At 38.8% G+C, this 20,000-nt stretch overlaps 1 protein-coding gene across 1 annotated transcript in view; it reads right to left on the reverse strand.

Annotated features, from left to right (window-relative positions):
- The window catches only part of LOC137992933 (E3 ubiquitin-protein ligase rnf213-alpha-like), a 167,544-nt gene that overhangs the window by 62,278 nt on the left and 85,266 nt on the right, over positions 1-20,000 (reverse strand). Inside the window, exons 13-30 of the mRNA XM_068838517.1 lie at positions 19,348-19,666; positions 18,431-18,529; positions 16,828-16,950; positions 16,204-16,408; positions 14,841-15,146; positions 13,399-13,991; positions 12,918-13,077; positions 11,616-11,833; positions 10,476-10,790; positions 9,599-10,332; positions 8,934-9,076; positions 8,400-8,474; positions 7,931-8,037; positions 7,421-7,571; positions 3,736-3,955; positions 2,955-3,225; positions 574-747; positions 95-203 (exon numbers count right to left, since the gene is read on the reverse strand). Coding sequence (XP_068694618.1) covers positions 95-203; positions 574-747; positions 2,955-3,225; positions 3,736-3,955; positions 7,421-7,571; positions 7,931-8,037; positions 8,400-8,474; positions 8,934-9,076; positions 9,599-10,332; positions 10,476-10,790; positions 11,616-11,833; positions 12,918-13,077; positions 13,399-13,991; positions 14,841-15,146; positions 16,204-16,408; positions 16,828-16,950; positions 18,431-18,529; positions 19,348-19,666 — 4,322 coding nt within the window. The remainder of the gene's footprint in view (positions 1-94; positions 204-573; positions 748-2,954; positions 3,226-3,735; positions 3,956-7,420; positions 7,572-7,930; positions 8,038-8,399; positions 8,475-8,933; positions 9,077-9,598; positions 10,333-10,475; positions 10,791-11,615; positions 11,834-12,917; positions 13,078-13,398; positions 13,992-14,840; positions 15,147-16,203; positions 16,409-16,827; positions 16,951-18,430; positions 18,530-19,347; positions 19,667-20,000) is intronic.

Raw genomic sequence — 20,000 nt, forward strand, 5'->3', positions numbered from 1 at the left:
ACAAAAAAGGGTGGGAAAGTACTACATATTGAACCATCACTCTCAAATACTATCACCATAAATACAAAATACAACATCTACATGTACTTCTTACCCGTTCGCTGTTGTGTGAGTTGGCACAAAGCCTGCATCGGTGTTCCGCAACGTATGGTGGGTAGAACGGTGTAAAAAGGTTCTGACACCCTCTTTTTCGAACCCCCACTCTGATAAGTAAAAATGAATATTGCATTTTCATTTGTCGTGGGCATAAAAGCATTAAAAATGATTCCACTACAGAAAACGTTTCTGACACTACTCAAATCAGGAAAGGGCAGATATGAATAAAGCGATGTAAAACATTAGTTCCCTTCTTGGAGGAATTTGATCAGAGTTGGGGAAAATAGTATGAACAACAAGGAATGCCGGAAGAAAAGTTTCTCAGGTTAATTTTCAGACTTCAATCTAGCAGTCTAATGAGCAATTAACTCCCCCCAAAACAGATTTTTTTAGCAAAATCACCGTTCAAATGAAGATGACAAATTTTGAAATCATTCTAGCCGTTTAAGTTGAATTGCCACTATCATAGGTACTCGCCTTAGAGAGTGGCACTCCTGCTTGGGCTGCTTTAATGATGTCCTCTGCTGGTCCTGTAGTTAGTTCAATCACATACAGATCTGATGTCCTCCGCCTCCAGACTTGGCCACTGCTGCTCTTCAAAACACCCAGCACCAGGAGATTAAATAAAAGAGAATCCAGACCAGTGGTAACCTGTTAAAATGAAGCAAGTTTCGTTAACCCAACAAAAACGTATCAATCTGTACAACACAGAACAAGAAATTACAGCTCTACTTTATCACAAGAGTAATCGCCTAAGAAACATAGTGGCAGCTCTCCCTCTTCCCTTAGGGCTACCAACTGTAATAAGTCTTGTCGTAAAAAGGGTTCTTCAGGACTCGGCAGCACTTTCTACTCATTTATCTTAAGGCCCTAAGTTGGTCTGGCCGGGATGGAACTCACGACCTCCCGCATGCTCAACCAACTGAGCCACCGGTGCACAGGTCTTTCCTGTTACTCCCCTGCTAAGCATTGCCTTTGTTCCTGGAGCCTTCTTAGCATATCTTTGGAAAGTTTCAGGTGGTAGTAGAAAGGAATAGATTTCATCCAGTAGACACAGTAGAATAATTCAACAGACGCTCCGTGAGCGTAAACTAGGTTGCCTGTGGTACCTGTGTCGAGAACAAATTGAGGGCGCACTGAGTTGGCTGGCACTGAACGCGCTGAAACTGGATTTTCCTTGGAGTAATTCTGGCTGGGCATTAGAAAATAAAAAAGCCTAGGAATCCAATAGGTACTTCTGGTAACTCCTACAATGGAAGATGCAGGCCAGGCGATCGAGCTCGTATGTGGCATATTTCTCATCATCCCCAGAGCTGCTCAGTCCGGAAATGAAACACTACTTATTTTTGAAATAGCTTCTTGTTTGTAACTAATTGTTTGATCAAGAACGTAAAAATTACCAACATGCGCCTAAATGCGCAGTAGATAAGCTTAAAGAAATATTGTTGGCTTCCCAAATAAACTTCATTTTACACTAGAATGACTAAACAAATATTTCTGACGAGCAAAACCATTGCTACCTATTAATCATTGACAAGAAAGAACACTTGAATACAAAATGGCCAGAAATTCCAGTCATCTCTATGAAAAAAAAAATCGCATATCAAATATCAACACACATGCAAATTAATTACGTTCGAATATTACGCAACGCGATTCAAACACGATCAATCCACAAAAGACAGAGATTTTTCTCAAAAACCTTTTCCAGCCAAAGATTTAATGAAACAAACAACATATTTGCGATTAGAGGGACCATAACACTTCCCATTTCATTGCATGCATGCAAACAAGCATCACACTACGTGTCAAAAACCACACGCAACTAAATAAATTTCCCACCAGTGTTCAGGATCAAACTCTTTACTGAAGAATCCTTTCCTTGAATAATGTAGCATAACAATGGACTACAAGTTTTCTTTCAAATAATTCTTGACTAACAAGAATTAATGATCAAATGGTATTTTAATCTGAAGACTGTGCAGAATTGAGTACAAATAAATATAAACAGGGAAACAAAAGAGATCTGACTTTAGTAAACACAGATCTACTCAAGGTGTTTGATTCCTTCTCTGAGTTTGTTAAACCCATATCCAACCACAAAAAGTTACCAGAAAATTTGCCTTTTGGTTTCAGTGTTGCACATAACAACACAGTTAATAAAATATTAGAAATACTGCTGCATTTGTTGTCGAAGTCCATTACTCGTTGCTTCATTTTTTACCGCTTGTATTGTTTATCCATTCTTGAGCTTTATAAAGATATATTTTGTTTAAAGATCCAATAAAACACCATTCGTGTTACATCGGCTTCCCATTGCAGTATTCGAGTCCCATCTCAGTCAAAGAAAAATGTCCTTTACTTCTAAATGGGCTCGGCTTGGGCTTCAAAGGCACTTCGGTGAAGATTCGTTAAGTCCACAGTCCACGGTCTACGATCCACACCAAATCACCACTCCACAATAACTCATCCATTGCGCATGCGCACATGAATGAGTTAAAAAGGCCTATAACGGACTCCGTGAAGTTCCAATTAGTGGTTAATTGCCATAGCAACATTGCATGCATAACTAAGAGCGACCATGACCCCGAAGTCATTTTTCTATTTCTTTTTATGAAAACGAGTACAATTTAAAACAAAAATCGAAAATATGAGCCAAAGAAATAAAGAAATAAATAAATAAGAAATAAATAAAGAAATAAGTGTAAATAGCAAAACACAGTTTATCGCACAAATTGGTTATAGAGAAAATCTTTTCCATGTATTATGAACACTAAATCGTATGATCTTTTTGGAACTCGTGAATTTGATTAGGTCCACGTAAATGTGGGGCACACTTGGATACGACTACTGCTTACCGAGGGCTGTACATCAAGATGAAATATCCGGGAAAGTGGCAAGTCTGGAACAACCATGTGCGGTAACAATGACTCTGCAATGGAGCACTGATTGACAGTAGGCCCGTAAATTGGTATGGTAATACAAAGTGTCATATCAGCATCTGCGTCGGCAAGGTAACGGATTACGACGTCATTGTTTGGTAGTTCATGTAACTTTTGACTTAATCGGTGAACAGCCAAAGTCTTGCCTGATCCAGCTCTTTCCGATGAAAAAACCCTCACTGACAATCTATTCGAGGAAAGTAAAAGAAACAGGTCTGCAGTGACACTGTTAAACAGCTAGTGCGTATTGGAAAAGGGACACGTTAACCCTTTCTTGTCAATTACAACATTAAAATTCATTGAGTGCAGTTCTTCTTAACAATAAAATCAATTGTAATCTTCTTTAGGTTCTGAAAGAATGCATGCCAAATCTTCCACAAGGAAAAATTCATCCCACAAAATCACTGTTTCTCCTCTGTGCAGTTCTAATCGGTTACTCCGTAAAGAACAATATCCGTGGGAAAGTGACCTCATTTATTAGGATGTGGCGTATTGAGAGTTAACATCAAGTGTTTGTGCTTTCAGACTGTTAAACTTATGTGTTGCATGATAAATGAGCCACGTTCACACAATCTTAAGCGTGAAAATAAACGGTATCACAGACTTCTGGAGCCAGTTGACCATGGCCACACTGAATCCAACATAATAATAAAGTTGGAATAACCTTAAGGAGAAGAAACATTCTATGACTTCTTACTTCTCCTTTTCCACCATGGAAGCAGATGTCCAAGGCATGGTCCGATCTAGAAACTTTCCCTGTTTTTGTTGGCTTCCAATGAATTGTGTCTTCAGATACTGACTGATTTCTTTCTGTGAAGCCCTGTGTGGCACAGTACCTAGTCTGTACTGATCAAGAGCTGCAGCCATATGGGCCCTGTCCTCATTTTCTGAGCTACAGATTACCACAAGACATAGCGCTGAAAGGAAAGGAAACCTGTCTTTTACAATGCAAACAGCGGGATGAACAAAAATTGGCCCAGCAAATTAACCAACAAAATTCAAAAATAATTAAAAGCCATAAGATTTTTGACAGGTAAAACAAGTCGAGAAATATACTTTACATTCAGTTTTTCATCACTTTTCTGTGCACTACGTCATAATAAATGTTATTGCAGTCGAGCCCACGTCTCAGCGGTGTTAATTTCAAAAGGTGCGAAAATGAGGCTTTCGGGTCAAAAAAGAATTTCCTATCGAAGGACTGTGTGATTTGAGGTTTATCTGGGCTAATTTTAAGGAGGAAAGTATGGCAAGGCATTGTATAGCATATGGATGTGTTAACCGAAGTAACTACCCCAAAAATGGGCGAAACTATCGAGGGCAGCTTCTTCTTCAACAGCAGTAGTTTCTGTCTCTTCTTTTGAGAAAAACGTAAATTTTGGACAGGAACTCATTATTTTTTCCGCATTTCGCGAACTAAATCTCTTACTCTCGAATGGTGACCTGAAAGTATCGGTTCCCCGCACTCTGAAACGTAGGCTCAACTGTAATAACAGCTACTGGAAACTTCATTCTCTCGCTTATCCATATGCCAACTCTTTCATTTACAAGCACACACTTCCTCTTTGGCACCAGTCACGCAGTGTTGTACAAGAACAGGATCAAGGTGAATGAAATTTGCATTTTCCTTTGTTATTATGTAGGTTATTGAAAACGTTTCATCTAAGCCTTGACTTTGTCCTTTTATTCCAAACTACATTAAATCCGTTGTAATCACAAAGCTAATTGAAGTAACCCTGACTCCTCCTTTTTTGTTATTTAGTTGTTTGAACAGGTTGAAGTTTTGGCTGATGTGGACCTGCTATACCCACCCACCCATATACTCACAGAGGACAGCCACAACACCGGGAACTTCATCCCCTACTCTTCTCGAATAGTGTGTGGGTTCGTTAACGTCCCATAGGGAACTAATGAACATGGAAGATGTTTGTGACACGGGGTCTGCGGTTTATAGTCCTTATCCGAGAAGACTTGAAAGTCTAACCATTTGCGGATGTAATTACAAAGGCAGCACTTTCTCCTCAGTTATTTTAAGACCCTAAGTGTTGGTCCGGCCGGAGTCGAACACACGACCTCCCGCATGGCAGCCCGGTGCTCAACCAACTGAGCCACCGGTGCACGGTGTCGATCACTGAGTTATGTTTCTCATAATCACATACATCCTGTCCTAATCATCACAGCCTGCGTAGCCGGCCGCATTGTGGGTGCGAGAGGCAAAACAACGAGAGGCAAAGCCACGCGGAGAATGGGAAGGGACGCTGTGAAATACCGTCTGCCCGTAACTTGGTCACTGAGCGGACAGAAATTTCTGATTCAGTGGCTGATAACAAGAACACGTCAATCAAATGTTACTTGAGACCTTCGTCAAGTGTGTTCCTTTTGTGAAGGAAAACCAATAATCAAAGAAAGTATATCAAAAGCTCTTGCTTATCTATACATTAAAAAAGAACGGGAATTTTGCTCAAGGAAGAGTTGGAGACTGCTGCGAAGGAGTTGCTTTCCGGAAAAGATGTTTTGGTTATTATACCCACTGGTTTTGGTAAAAGCTTGATATACACGATCTTCACTTTGGCAAAAGAATAAATATTGTCATAAAAAACGTTCCTCGTGATTGTTTCGCAGATACTGTGGTCGACAGTGCAAGAGAAATTTTTGCCTTCAATTTACTCTCTGGTAAACCTGAAACAATCGACATTCCGGTAGAGAGTTCTTGGCTTGAGGTATGATGATTTCCTCGTTTGGATTCAAAGTGGGCGGCATTCAAAAAACATACGTTTTTTACAGCGCCCCTCCCCATGGACCGTATTCACAAATGGCGGTTAAGTAACTATTCTTTTGTCTTAATGCTAATCATCCTCACTGGCCTCGTTAGCAAGAACAAAATTCAAAAGAATTTTTGCTCTAAAGTGAGGCTACTGAGGATAATTAGCACAAAGACAAAAGAATGATTTTTTGGCCACCATTTATGAATACGAATATTTCCGTGAACGAATATTCCCCTACTAAAACTGGGGAATATCCGATGTTATTAAATTCTCAACCTCGGATAATGCAATTCTCGTGCTCTGATTGGTTCACTCAATCTCGGTTATTAGCTCATATACCTTAGTTTGACCTTATATGGTAAATGATTGCGCTTAGCGTTGCTAAACTAAAAACGTTTACGCCAGAAAGCGAAATTTCTTTCGGTATAAAGCAAAAGAAAAACGTTTTTGTGGAAAGTTTGGATCACTTTCAAAGCTTAGAGATACGCGAAAAGGTAAGAAATATTTTTGTGATGAGCCTGCGTTTGTCTGACCACAACATCGCATCTTCATCAACTTTTTTCGATTTCGCTAGAATTTTCTCGCTTTTTTCGCTCGTATTTCGTACTTCTAAACTTTTGGAGTTTAAGGAATTTAATAAAACAATTATTCCATTCGCAATAGACGACTCGAAGAATTTCGTAAATCACTCGCCTACGGCTCGTGATTTACGAATTCTTCTCGTGTTCTACCAACATCCCGCGTGGTTTATCAGCCTATAAACCATAGAAACTTGTGGTCTATTGCTTCAAATATTCACCAATTTCCCAAATCGTTTGCAATTAAAATTAATTTCGGTTCACTTTTGTGGCGGAAGAAGAAATAAGCCTGTTGGTCGATAGAGCGGTACCAGAAACACTTCATACGCTGTAAACGTCTTTGACGGTAAGCTGTTCGTAAGCGTTTCCTCCAATTTGTAAGCTCCAGTCTTGCGAAAAATATTTGAAGGATAATAAACACAATAGCCTCCATTTGACTTTATGCTCAGAAATTTGTCCTTGGACGTTATCTGTTCCTCGAAGTCCAGAGTTTTCCTCGAGCTTCACTTTTGGAAAACTTTTCGCTTCTCGGAACAAATGACGTCCACGGACAAATATCTGAGCATATTTTGCGCCAAATGGAGGCTATTGTTTCTATATTCCTCACATGACCTATCTCGTCGCTCCTGCTAATCATAATTATTCCAAAACCTGTCACAATCATATTTCTCAACAACAATGAATTCCCAAGATGACTACAGTCTTTTATCGTCTAGCTTGACCAATCTTACCTGGCTTTGTCTCATCAGTCATTACCTCCCCCTTGCTATTAGTAATACTTACATTTTTGCTATTAATTACATCCATCGCTCTTTGCTACTCTTTGTAACCTCATTCCTTGCACTAGCATGTTACTCTTTGCCTCCGTACATTGGGATCCTCCCTTGTCTCATTTCCTTTGCTATTTCCATTCCCCATCTTCTTAATAAAAATCTAATTCCTTGCAAACTGTGACACTTTTCTTATCGTTTGTCCTTGATCACTGCCACCCAAATGCAAAACGTAATAAAACTTTTAATAAGGAAAAAATAGATATAGCCACCTTTATTACGACTGTACAGAGGCTCCTGCAGTAGAAAGCTTAAGGTATCTGCGGCTCTTTGGGAAACGCTGTAGTCAAGTTGATCAACATTGATCAAGCAGAATAATCCACCATCCTGGTCTCCAAGAGATCGTCGCCACAAGAGTTCAATCTACAATACAAAATTACATGCAATGATTGCACAAATAGTTAGAATATGGATTCAGTCAAGAGTTGATGGGGGCACAAGGAAGTCTGGTCTGGTGGCCACCAGGTCAAACTTGCAAAACTCCGTGCTGTGCACTTGTCAAAACAAGGTTACTAAAGTTACACCCAGGCAATTGGATGAGGGTTGATCCTTTGAGAATTACCAGAAAAGTACCTCTTTGACCGATGACAACTTGTGATTTAAGAACAAAAGATACCAATAATTTTAAGCTCACCTAAGATAAGAGGGTAACAAATGTCACACATCCAAGAAACGATAAACACTTTTAGCATACAAGTGAAGGAAGGGTTTACAATACCCACCTCTTCTGGGGTAGTATCAGAAGAACAAATCAGGACTTCGTCCGAGGAAGGCAGAGATTGTGTTGTGTCATGCATGTACAAAGATAGCACAGTTCCAAGAATGTCATCTGACAAGAAACAAGTGGTAAAAATTGAAAAAGAAGTTGCATGATAAGTTGGTATAAATCGAACATACTAGTTCTGTTTAAAACGAACGATTCTAAAATTGTTTCTATCAAAGGTGAAAGGTTTAAAACTTAAGAACTAACTTAACGACGCAAGAAAATAAAGTGAAGCTATGATCCTCACTGTTATGGACTCTTGTCTACGCAATTGCTAAAATTGCGTTCAAAACTGCGAGGATCATAGCTTCACTTGATTTCATATCTGCAGTTCAATATGATTCATTTCATATATATCATTTCGTGCAAGAAAATAAATAGGGAAAAAAGTAAAAACTATAAAGAAGACAAGGATCAGTGTCGTGTACCTTTCGGAACTACGATAAAATTTGGCTTTCCTCTTTTCAGGTATCTTGGGCTGCGTCTTTTCCGCTTCTTGGATCCTGCAACACACAAGTAACAATTCCATCTTTGAGGCATTTATAATCCCAAATTTTCACTCCACAACTCCCTCTATGAGGAGAATCCTATCTCAATGGAGTTGGGGCCTGCCAATGTCGTATGTCTTTACATAAAATTAATGACTGCTGACACTGAAGGCGCCCTAGCTTTGATGTGCCTGCAAATGCTTCGTTTATGTTCTCTAATAATTATTATCAGCAAGGCTCAAGGTCGACATTACAACTAAAGGTCGAAAGGAAACCCCTGGAGATCACAAACGTTATCAATTTCAGACATCTTAACTAAAGATATAAATCAAACTTTCTAAATTAAATAACCAAACGTATCCACATAAATCAATAGACGTCTGTTCTAAACAACACCTACATTGGCAAGTCACAACAATTATGTTCAAATTATGTAAAGGGTCTTTTCAATTGTTAAATTCATAAAAGCCATACCGAGAGATGCGAGGTGAGTCAAAACCTTTCCCAGGTCATCAAGGCTCAAGAATTTCCCTTCAGCTGTCTGGTCAAGAGTGAAAGGAGTTTCAATGCTCTCAAGTACATTTTCTGATTCCATGGCCGTCTCCTCTTCAAAAGGGCTTAAAACACAATCAAAATTAAAATCCCACAGGCGCCAACACACACACACACACATGCACAAAAAAAAAACAAGCAACTAAGTGGGTTAGGTGTGTGTTTTACACAAAATGGCCATTTGAAATTGGGAGCAAATTTCTAATGCAATTCCTAGGTAGTCTTTTCCTAACTTGCGCATAAGGAAACAATTCAGTGTTGAGTAAAGCGTCTCACGTTCACAAGTGGGTTGTATTCCTCGAAGATTATCTAGGTACTGCGGTTTTCCCCTTTTATTGAAAACCAACACCTTAATTGATCAAGGATAATTTGATTTGATTTGCAGACTCCCCAAAAAGTGGAGCTCAGCAATGTAAAGTTAGATTTAATAAAGCGAATAGAATTCTGTATCTTTTAGTTTAAATACAACAGACCACAAGAAGCTCCGCAAACGTTTACAAAAGATACCTCAAGCAAACATTAAGGGGCAACTCCAAGCGACTGGACAAGGTGACTCAAAAGTGTTTAAGTTAAAAGGGTTCATTCACCTTTCATTTCCCATTGATGCAGTTGCGTCCTTGTCGATCAGTGCTGAATATCTTGGATCGTTTAGTGCTTCTGAGTATTTGTTGTGTATCACCTCTTCCTTATTGCCATTTTTCACACACCATACAACAAGATCAGTCTCGCTGGCGTCTTTGCATGAGATCAAAGCTGCAATGGCTATCTCCTCCGGATCAGAGTAACCAATCGATTCCAGACGTGCAACAAGTGACTGAAACATCTCTTCTAGTGAGGACTGTGGCTTTTCCACCGAAAAAGGCTGTTTAACAAAAACGGTTTGCTGAAACGACCTTAATATACTTTTACCTGTCTCTTGACTACAAATACCACACGACAAAAGAACAGCCTTTAAAATGCCAGGTTCAACATCAGGGAGCACACTTTCTAACAGACTGTAAACTTCAAGTGGAATACTGTCCACTGCTTTGGTGCCTCTCCCTCGAACATTGGCTAATTTACTTCGAAGGAACCGCAACTGCATCGTGGTATAGTGATTCAGTTCTTTGTATTGTAGCCGCTTGGAGTGCAATTCTTCTCTCCACTGGCGGAGACACTGCTCCATTTTGTTACTTTGAGCTGTAAGATGATCGGTTAGTGAGCAAATTCCTGCAAGCCGTGGTGTGCATTGGAATTCATGTTTCCATTTTAAATGGCTCACTTCTCCAGCTTTGCAAAGGGAAATGTATGCTTCCCCAAGGCGTAGGACACACTGTAAAACCTGCACAGAGGAGAGAAAAAAAGTAATTTAATGACATAACCTTGCTTTGCTTTGTCTCGACCTGCACAATTAATTACCAAATGATGGAATCCACATTTAAGAAAAAAGAAAAAAAACTACTTTGAAAAATCACACGAGCTTACATCAACAAACCGGTCCACTTCGTCTTTGCCATGGGATGCTTTGGCAGCAATCAGCATCAGCTTACTTTGCAAGTCCATCAGGTCATCCAGGGTGTAACATTTTTGTTCCCCAATTTCACCCTGCGGTACACTGAGTTGAATTACTTTGTCAAGTGTAAGCTTCTTTGTTGCAGCGTTTTCGTCGTCCATAAGGTACCCAACACGATACATGCCTTTTTGGTTGATCGCCTGGGTGTCTAGAAGGGAAGATTTAGCCACAGAGCCATGGGATGTTTCAACTCCCTTCAGCCACTCCAACTGACAACTGGTGTCGACCTGGACGTGACAATTAAGGTAAAATGTAATTGCACGTGGCTTTACTTTTTAAGACATAACAAAGCTTAGTGGTTATGGCGCCGAACTTAAGATCTTGAGTTTTCTGAATCAAGTTATCCTTACTTCAATTTCTTGGCTGCCTTTGTAAATAGCCAACTAACCTCCCCCGCCCATTGGTTTGATTTCTGAAATTTGGTCTTTTCATTTCTATCAGTTTTTTCCATTTCCCCTTTAAGGCACCAAAGCTGAGTGGTCAATTAGGCATATTACAGCAGCTATATACGTCAGAAGACCTTAATTTTTTTGACTAGCTATGATTTTTCTAGAACGAAGGGGTAGTTTCTAAAGAAACTGTGGTGCTGCGTCGGTGGGGAAGTAGTATACAAAAATTTGGTTTTATCAACGGAGTTGAATCGAATCGATTCGCTCTGACGAAGGGCTAACGCTCGAAACGTCAGCTTTTAGAATCTCTGTACGATGGCCAATTTACATTATCAACTCCGTTGATAAAACCAAATTTTTGTATATGATTTTGCTAAACATTCTCCATACGAAGAAATCTCTCTAAAAAGCCATTCAAAACGTGTTTGAGACAGTGAAGAACTATTCGATATCACATGCCACAATATGTCTCACAATGCAATGAAACAGTAATGGTCTAATATCAACATAACGACCACAATTGTAAAAACCGTTTCTTTGGGACATTGACCAGTAACTGTTTGAAGGAAAGCTTCTGAATGGGAAACGTATTTAATTTTACAATTGCGTTTAACCTGTCTTCCAGCCAGCTTCAAATAAAGAACCTGAAATAATTGGAGTTACCAATTTCTGGGGAAGAGTGGGGTCCGTGTCCACCGCATTCCAAACAGGATCACAGGCCTTCATCAATTCATCAAAACCAAAAGAGGGTTTCACGTCAAAAATCAGAGGAGCAAATCCAAGGCAGCTGGTGTGTAAGCAAGTTATTCTTGCTGTTTCCATGTCCGTCTCTCCAGCTGAGATTATTGCCAAATCCACGAGAACTTTAAGTTCTTGGGGGCCTAAGAAAATAAATAGCACTTCTTACACCTAAAATGGTTTACAAACCAGATTAAAGTCACTGATGTTTGCCGCAAACAAATTATGAATTGTTGCTAGACCCTCCATATGATACAAAGAAATGGGGAGAATTGAAGATGAGGAGACCAAAAAAACCTTCCACGATTTGTATAGGAAAGCCAATTTATTCACTGGAAATATTTTTAGAACCCTACAAGTTGAGTTATTGTTAAGTGTGCTTAATCAGTTGTCAGGAGCTTCAAGCTGAAAAATCACAGCCACACTCGTTCCTTTCATTGGGCAATTGACGTCAGTGCACCACTAACAGGAAACTTGGACATTGAATGAATAACGATAACTGCTATTTCTTTTTTTGAACATACAGTACAGAGGCCTCTATTCACTATATTTTTACTTTAGTGATGACCGAGGTTCAAGCGGGAAACCAATCAAAAGCATCATTGGGACAAAATATCATATGGAGGTGATCTACACCAAAACCTTTCAGGGGTCAGGAGTCTTGACTCACATAAAAAAATACCGTAGGGACCAAAATGAAGCGACGCAAATCATGCCACGTTTGTTCCACACGATACAGATATGTCCAGGTTTGACCCTAATTAGATGCACGCGGATTTCAATAAGCGTCACGAAGTGTCCCCTTGCTCTTCTAGCCAACTTCAACATCACTTGTGTCGCAGAATACAGACAATTTATTTCACAAAGTGTCCCCTAAATGCTGCTCTTTAAGTCAAGATTAACTGCTGCATTTACCCAAAGCTAAGAATAACGCTAGCCTTTACCCTTACCTTATTGTTGAAAAAAGGTAGCAAATGCTTAGACTTAAAGGGACACTTTGTGGTGGATGTCAAAATTGGGCGTGCATCTAATTAGGGTCAAACCTGGACATAAGTGACGAAATACCAAGTGGCACAAGCTACTTAGCCGTCAATGACCCGTTCACAAGAAATTACGGTGTCCATAAATGTTTTATACCCCAAATCACATCTACCGCTGCCTGCTTTTTTTTGTTAAAAAGCAAATATCATGTGTATAGCACTAATATCTGATTTATTTCCTAATTACCCGAGATAGTGTCCTTTAACCAGGTTATGAAAGGTTGGCATCTGGCAACAGCATCAAGGCAGAGCTTTCTCTCTGGGGTTATTCCTGATAATAATCGACTAGCTCTGTGCATATCTGCATTCATGCTTCCCAAAGGTCGCTGTTTGAATTCTTTGCCCATCTGTATTAAAAAGCAAAATAGGCAAGGAATAATTTTAAAAGCTTTTAACGAGAGAATGAATTCTCAAGATGACATAATAGTTAATGCTTGTTAAAGATGGATTTGATTTACCCGAAATCTACCCCAACTATATAAAAAAAATGTATTGCCACTTCGTTGTGACTTTTTACAAAGGTTAGGCCCATTTCCAATAAGTCTCATTAGTAGTGTATAATAGCTCTCCAATAATACAAATAATGGATCACTTTTCACCCATTTACTTTGAAAAGTTGACAACAAAATGAAAAACTAGAGACAGGAAGAAGTATAGAGGCAGCAGACCTGATTTTTTAGGTCCTCCACCAATTGAAAATTTCCTTCAAGACCAACTGCAACTTTAAACTCCAGGATACTCTGCGCTGCATCAATACAGTTTTGCAACTCGTAGTATTGATCTATCGCCTCAATGCGCTGGTTGACCAGTAATTCAGAGACTTGATCATTTTGTGAGGTGATGAGCTTTATTTCTTTGACAAGGCCTTGTTTTTCAGAAAACAGGTTGAAGAAGTACTTGTCGATCTCTTCAAAGGAAATAGTGCCTTTCAAAAAACGCTCAACCAAAAACTGAAGTTTTTCTTTTGAGGGCGTCCAGATTAGTTCTTCAATGTCATTCACGCCAAACGATTCGTTACATTCGCTTTCTTGTTTAACACGTTCTAATGCCCTACTTCCATTCTCTCTCCAAAATCTTCGTAGCAATACACTGTCGCTTAGCTTGCTGAGAGATGACATCATTACTTTGGTTTTCGATGAAAGTTCAAAGTACTTGACCACAGGGTACACAGTTCCTCGAACAAGCCTTGAATGTGCAAGATCTCCAATCGGTAGGCAAGAAATATCTATCTCTGCTTTCTTAGACAAGAAAACTAAATTCACTGAAATAAAAAGGAAAAAACAACAACAACTGAGGAAAAGCGATAACCACATTAAGCGGGTCATACCTACACAAAAAATGAATTGCGGCTCTTTTTCATCCTTAAAAGAACAACTTAAAGGGGCTAGGTCACGCAATTTTAGGCAATTTCAGCACTGATCGAATGGTCATAGAATTAACTAAAATATCAAAATAACTGTTCAAAATTATAGAAGAACTCTAACAAAACACAGGGAAGCCAAGAAGGGACATGGATGGACAAAACTGGAGAGGATTGAAATGGATTGAATTTGGGTAAATTTGAAAAACGTCGGCGCACCTTTTTTCAAATTTATATCAGTCTATATCAAAATGTCATTTACAAAGCTGGAAAATCATTCTCAGTTGTTATGTGGCCGTGATTTTGCAAATGAAAGACTCTTGCATTGCCAATTTGACGTTTAGAGCTCATAATTAACAAAATTAAACAAAATTACCTAAAATAGCGTGACCTAGCCCCTTTAAGTATCAAAACACTGAAAAGAGGTTTCACAAATTCTGTGTATAAATTGTACCACTACTTAGTTTGGTGCTCCCAAGGCGCCTTCCGGCGCAAAAAAGTGTCACCTCTGGTGCTTTCAGAAATATGTCCGCTACTTGACAAAACTATCGAAAACCCTACACTACACTACGCTACACTACACTACGCTACACTACACTACACTACACTACACTACACTACACTAGTGTACTCCACTGCATGACACGACACGACACAACACGACACAACCTTTTTAGGGGTAATAATGTCACAAATATTAAAAAAAAAACAGCCAATGGTGAATTTGTAACCTTGCAACACAAACATTACCTTGTTTCATGGGAGAACACAGTCTAAGGAAAGTAAAAACTTGGTCCCGTTCTTCTTCAAATGCAGTTAACTCAACACGCCGTTGATCTAAGCATTGTCTCAAGTGCAAGTGTTCCTTTCCGTCAGCACTTATTTCCTGACAAAGCATGAGGAATCGCTCGACGTGATCATTGATTAGCATAAGAAGCTGACACTCAATTGATCCATCTTTCAGGGAATGAATGGCATTTTCAAGGGATGTCAAGGCCATCAACAAAATTGCTTGACCGTCTGGTTTCAAAACACGCCTATTGTCAGACTCTTGTCCTATAAAAAAGCAACAAAAAGGCACATAGACATTTTCCAGATAACCATAGGAGTGGTTTAAACCAATTATTATTGATTCATTTAGGTAATGTAACTATTAGATAGAAACACTGGCCAAATAACAGTCACTTCATTGCTAAAGGTGATGTAATTGGGCAAAAGTATCACTACGACCAAAGGAAAGAAGGTGGGTAGATATTGTACTGCAAATAATTTTACTAGGCTCTACAGTTGGCCCTTGGCTCTTACTTAAGAAAAAAAACATGGGATCTTCTCCAGCATTAACATGGATATATAAGAACACTTGAAGTTTTTGGGGAGACGCACAGAAATCCGGAACTTACAAAATCAAAACAGTATGAAGAAAAGTTAAAAGAGTGAGATATTCAAAGGGCGTTGGAATTGAGTTCAGAAGAACCACTAAACCTTTCTTTACATAACCCCACTAACTTAAATATCTAAATATCAATGCAGCACATGCTGACAAAAAAATCACAAAGTGAAATTTCTTCAAAATATCCCTCGGAAATGACTAAATGACTCATAACGTTGTGCATTTGACAGCGAAGAAGCGATAATTGCCTTGACTCGATTCGATGGCTTTTTCAAACATTTTTCGCGAAGTAAGGCCTAATTTTTCAAAAAAAAAAAAAAAAAAAAGGATGAAGTACTTGTCGACCTCAACATTTGTGGCGACTATTAAAGAGAAATCTAATTATTGGTTTATCATTGTCCGTGCTTCACCGACAGCTTGCCCGTGTACTTAGAAAACCACGCATGGCAGTTGAAAGAAAAGCTTGTACCCCAAAAATCGGCTTTAACACTAACTTGTCAATGGGCTACCAGTTTCACCAAAAGGTTGATTAGTTGGTAGCTGAAAGACCCATACGATAAACTATTCTCACGTTCGTATTGACAAAAAAGAGAGAAAAATGCTTTATGGGAAACAAAATTACCAAAAATGATCCCTTCTATTCATGTTATCAACACTGAGACAAAATAACAATGTAAATATCGTGATTGAAAGTCATACAAAGAAATTGACAGACATGTTTACCAAATCTCCGAAAGAAACAAGACCACAATGGCCAAGTCAAAACGTGCTTGAGACTTTGTTTGCTTGAGGACGAAACCCCTCCATGTGACTCTGGCCAAGATCTTGTTAGTATCATTGTGAGAAGATCGCCACATTTCAACGCTTGCGAAGACCCAAGTCCATGTTCTGAGAGGTCGTTGAAGAGCTCTTCATCTTCATTCCCCCCCTAAAACAAACAAGTTATTTGCAAGGAAAGATTTGCAAGCAATCGTTATCCTTGTATTCAAACCATATTTTCCTCAATTGAAAAGAACCCTTGGCAACTTGTTAAGAAACAACTCATGACAATTTAAAAATGGCAAGATTCAAAAGAACATGGTGTTGATATACCAATGACTTAGCTAACAGAAGAAACGGCAGATTAACCAAATTATGTATGAGTGAATCGAAAGTTTAATGAAATTTCTTAATATAACCCATTCTACTGCCTTAATATGACCTTCATCAACCCAGTGCAAACTTGAAGGCATTTTTTCTAGATCAAGTGCTCAAAAATATTACTCGCTGTAAACTAATCTAAATAATAAAAGTTCACAGAATTGGTCAAACGGCCTCCCCAAGTCGGTAACAAATGTTTTTTTTTACCTGCAAAATGTTTTCAACTTTTTTGAAGGTTACTTCTGACACCAAGTCCGCAAGTCCGCAACGTTTATGTTGGGCTGCCATGTTAGCTTTAGTAAATACTTTGACAAGATCATTGCAGGTACGCTGTGAAGACCAATAAACTGTTGTTAATACTTGACAAAAGAGCAACAGGCAAATAAAATGGAAAAGCATGCATCCAGAAGGGCCGGAGGAACAACATTATTCTTTATAAGCTCAATCTTATCTTCTTATAATCAACCAAAACAACGTCAACAAGAATTAACACTTCTGAGTACTCTGTTACTGAGCTGAGGTTCAGTTGGCAGACGTTGTAAATTATGTTAGGGAAGAATAAGCAGACTTTCGCAATCGTTATGAAGGACATGGTGAATTAAATTGTGCATTTATCAAGGGTGACTTGTAAAGTCTGAAAGCTCCTAACAGGGGTTGGCCCTATTACCTGTAGCTTGTAGGATTTGATCCTGTACCACGGAACTATGGGATGATTAATCAGCCATAACTAACGTATCGAGAATAAAGTAATAATTTATTGCTAAAATTGATGCTTTGAATAGGCGTCTATCCTGGATATTTCACGCTGTTTTGCACGGTTTGGCAACAAGACAGGAGTCATACTCTTCCAGTTTCATGTTAAGTGCATTGCATTGTTGCAACTCTCCGTTTTCATAACATTTCTTGCCTTGTAAATTAGTTTAGTCTTAATTATTATTTGTTTCCTTCGTTCCCTTCTTTACTTGTAAATAAGCAGCAGCCAACTCGAAATCTTTGCTACTTTGGCTGTTGCACACTAATTCAAAAATTGTACACATAATTATATATCTTCTATTATTTTGTTTCCTGTAGTTTCTTTTTTTTTCCCTTCTTCTTCTTCCTTTTTTATTCTTCCTGAATAGTGTGAATAAAGGTTGTTGTTGTTGTTGTTGCTAGCATGTGGCTAGATCATAAGCAAGTGCAGAGGCCAATATCAAGTTAGAGAAGACTGACTGACTGACTGAAAAGAGATAAGTAAAAGAAGAAACCTGTCTGTTGACTCGGGTATAAGAGGATCAGAAGCTACAGCAACAATATTCAAGAAAAATATTTAACAATTATTCTTTGAAATCGAGGTAAATATTCCGCCACTATGCACCGAGATTGAAAGAATAATTGTTTTAGTATATACTCACGAAGTGATCTCAAGAACATTTGCAGAAGAAACCCATCCAAAGTCGATTAAATTGACATCTCAATTCACGCGTTTGGATCACGCTCAATTACTCCGAGATAGCGAACCAATCAGATTGCTTGAAACATCAAGATCACTAAAGTGAGTATATAACAAATGGCATGATAACGCGCCTGAGTCAAAAATGACGCCAACAGCTAACTAAAACAATGGAATTAAGCGAGGAAAAGCACCATGGAAAAAATGTGTGAGAATACTTAGCTTCCCACTGGCTGTATTGAGTCTTAAATCCCAACAAGAAGTAATTTTGTGCCAAGAAACTGCTGATTTCTGGCAAAAAAAAACAACGCATAAAGTATAGAACCACTGTTTCAGTGATTTGTGCATTCTTTCAAGAACAAAGAGTGTAATTCTTGCCTCTTCTAAGCGTTGTCTCAATGTTCTGGAAACACGGTCTCTCCATATCTCCCCACATTCCTTATTTTTCCATGCAAGAGACAGCAAGCGTGTCCAAACCTGTAGAAAAAAGGCAATAAACACCACTTTATTCGTCTGCTCAGTGCATGAAGGGCGACTTCATGGAACAATTTTTACCCTCAAAATATCAAGTCAGCAATTGAAAGACAAAAGATCACGTGCATCGCAAACCTTTTATCAGTTTCAGTCTACATGTATCATTATGTTTCAGAGCAGCTTTAGGAAGCTAACATGATATTCTTCAAAGGTTAGACCATTATACTGGGGGCCACGCTCCTTGCTTTTTGTGACAACTTTGCCAATTTGTTGGCTGGGATGTACGAATAGCGACCTTCAGATTTGACTACAAGTTCCAGTAGGAGATCCTAATTTCAAGCAAGTGGCGCCCACAGAAATCTAACTCCTCTTGCCTTTCAAGGCATGATGATAAGGCCATCTTACAGCAAAGCTACATTTCTTCTTTTGCATTGCATAATATCCATCTATGCGTACTTTCGCCCATCATTATATTCATTATTTTAAAGCAAAGATGCATAATGACCTAATGACCCCGAAATGTTGGTTGTTTTCATCAAGCATTTTTGCACAATGAACCTTTTCAAATGAGTGCACACAAACACTTGCTTATAGCACCAAAATTGAATTTGAAATCATCTGAACAAAACGCAAACCTAACTGTGACTAGCTCCTTCATGTTTTCCCCAACATTTGGTGCAGGTTGGATGTACATGTATTTGCTTTGCATTAGGATTTGTTGATTTGATTTCCTGGGTTTGTTGTGATACGCCAAAGTCATTACTTTGGTCCTGGTTTTACAGCATGGAATTGTTTAACCCAATATATAGCAATATACCCACTTGTAATTCCTTTTCTGCCTCAGCCACATCATAGCACGGGATTTTACTGTTCAAATGATACCGCTTGCACCACTTGGTTGCAACTTGAAAACTTTCCTCCACAATATGCTTCATTTTTTCTGCTTGTTTTTGAAGCTCTTGCAAAAGCGTGGCTGTGTCATGTAAACGTGATACGCATGTCTCAATGTTTTGCAAACACTCAAGCACCAATTCAAAGTTAGAAAATGAACTGCAGACAGCCTTCAAAATACGCAAACACGACGAGGCAGAGAGGGAGGCTTCTTCCATCAAAATGGCTTGACCATTAGCATCTGGAAAACTGTAAGAACGGAAAGTACACTTCTAGCTTCAGAAAACGAGTACCAAAGGAAAGTCTATGATAAAGTGTACGGTCATGGTCTTTGAGTGATAAAAAATTGTAAACATCTCTTTCGCCTTTTACAGAACACAAAACAGCTTTAGTCAAACTTATTTTGATGAAACAGCTGCAAATCAAAGTGTACTTTTAAAGGCTAATTGACAGAAACTTAATAGAACGGTAACCTGTAAATTTACATTAGCTGGCGGTGTTATTGTTGGTAGAAGGCTACCTCTTCAATGAAAGGAATGAAGTATTTACAATGGTCTGTTGCATAGTTAATCATCGTGACTAG

Source organism: Montipora foliosa, chromosome 2 (genome assembly GCF_036669935.1).
Source record: "Montipora foliosa isolate CH-2021 chromosome 2, ASM3666993v2, whole genome shotgun sequence".
Lineage (NCBI taxonomy): Eukaryota > Metazoa > Cnidaria > Anthozoa > Scleractinia > Acroporidae > Montipora > Montipora foliosa.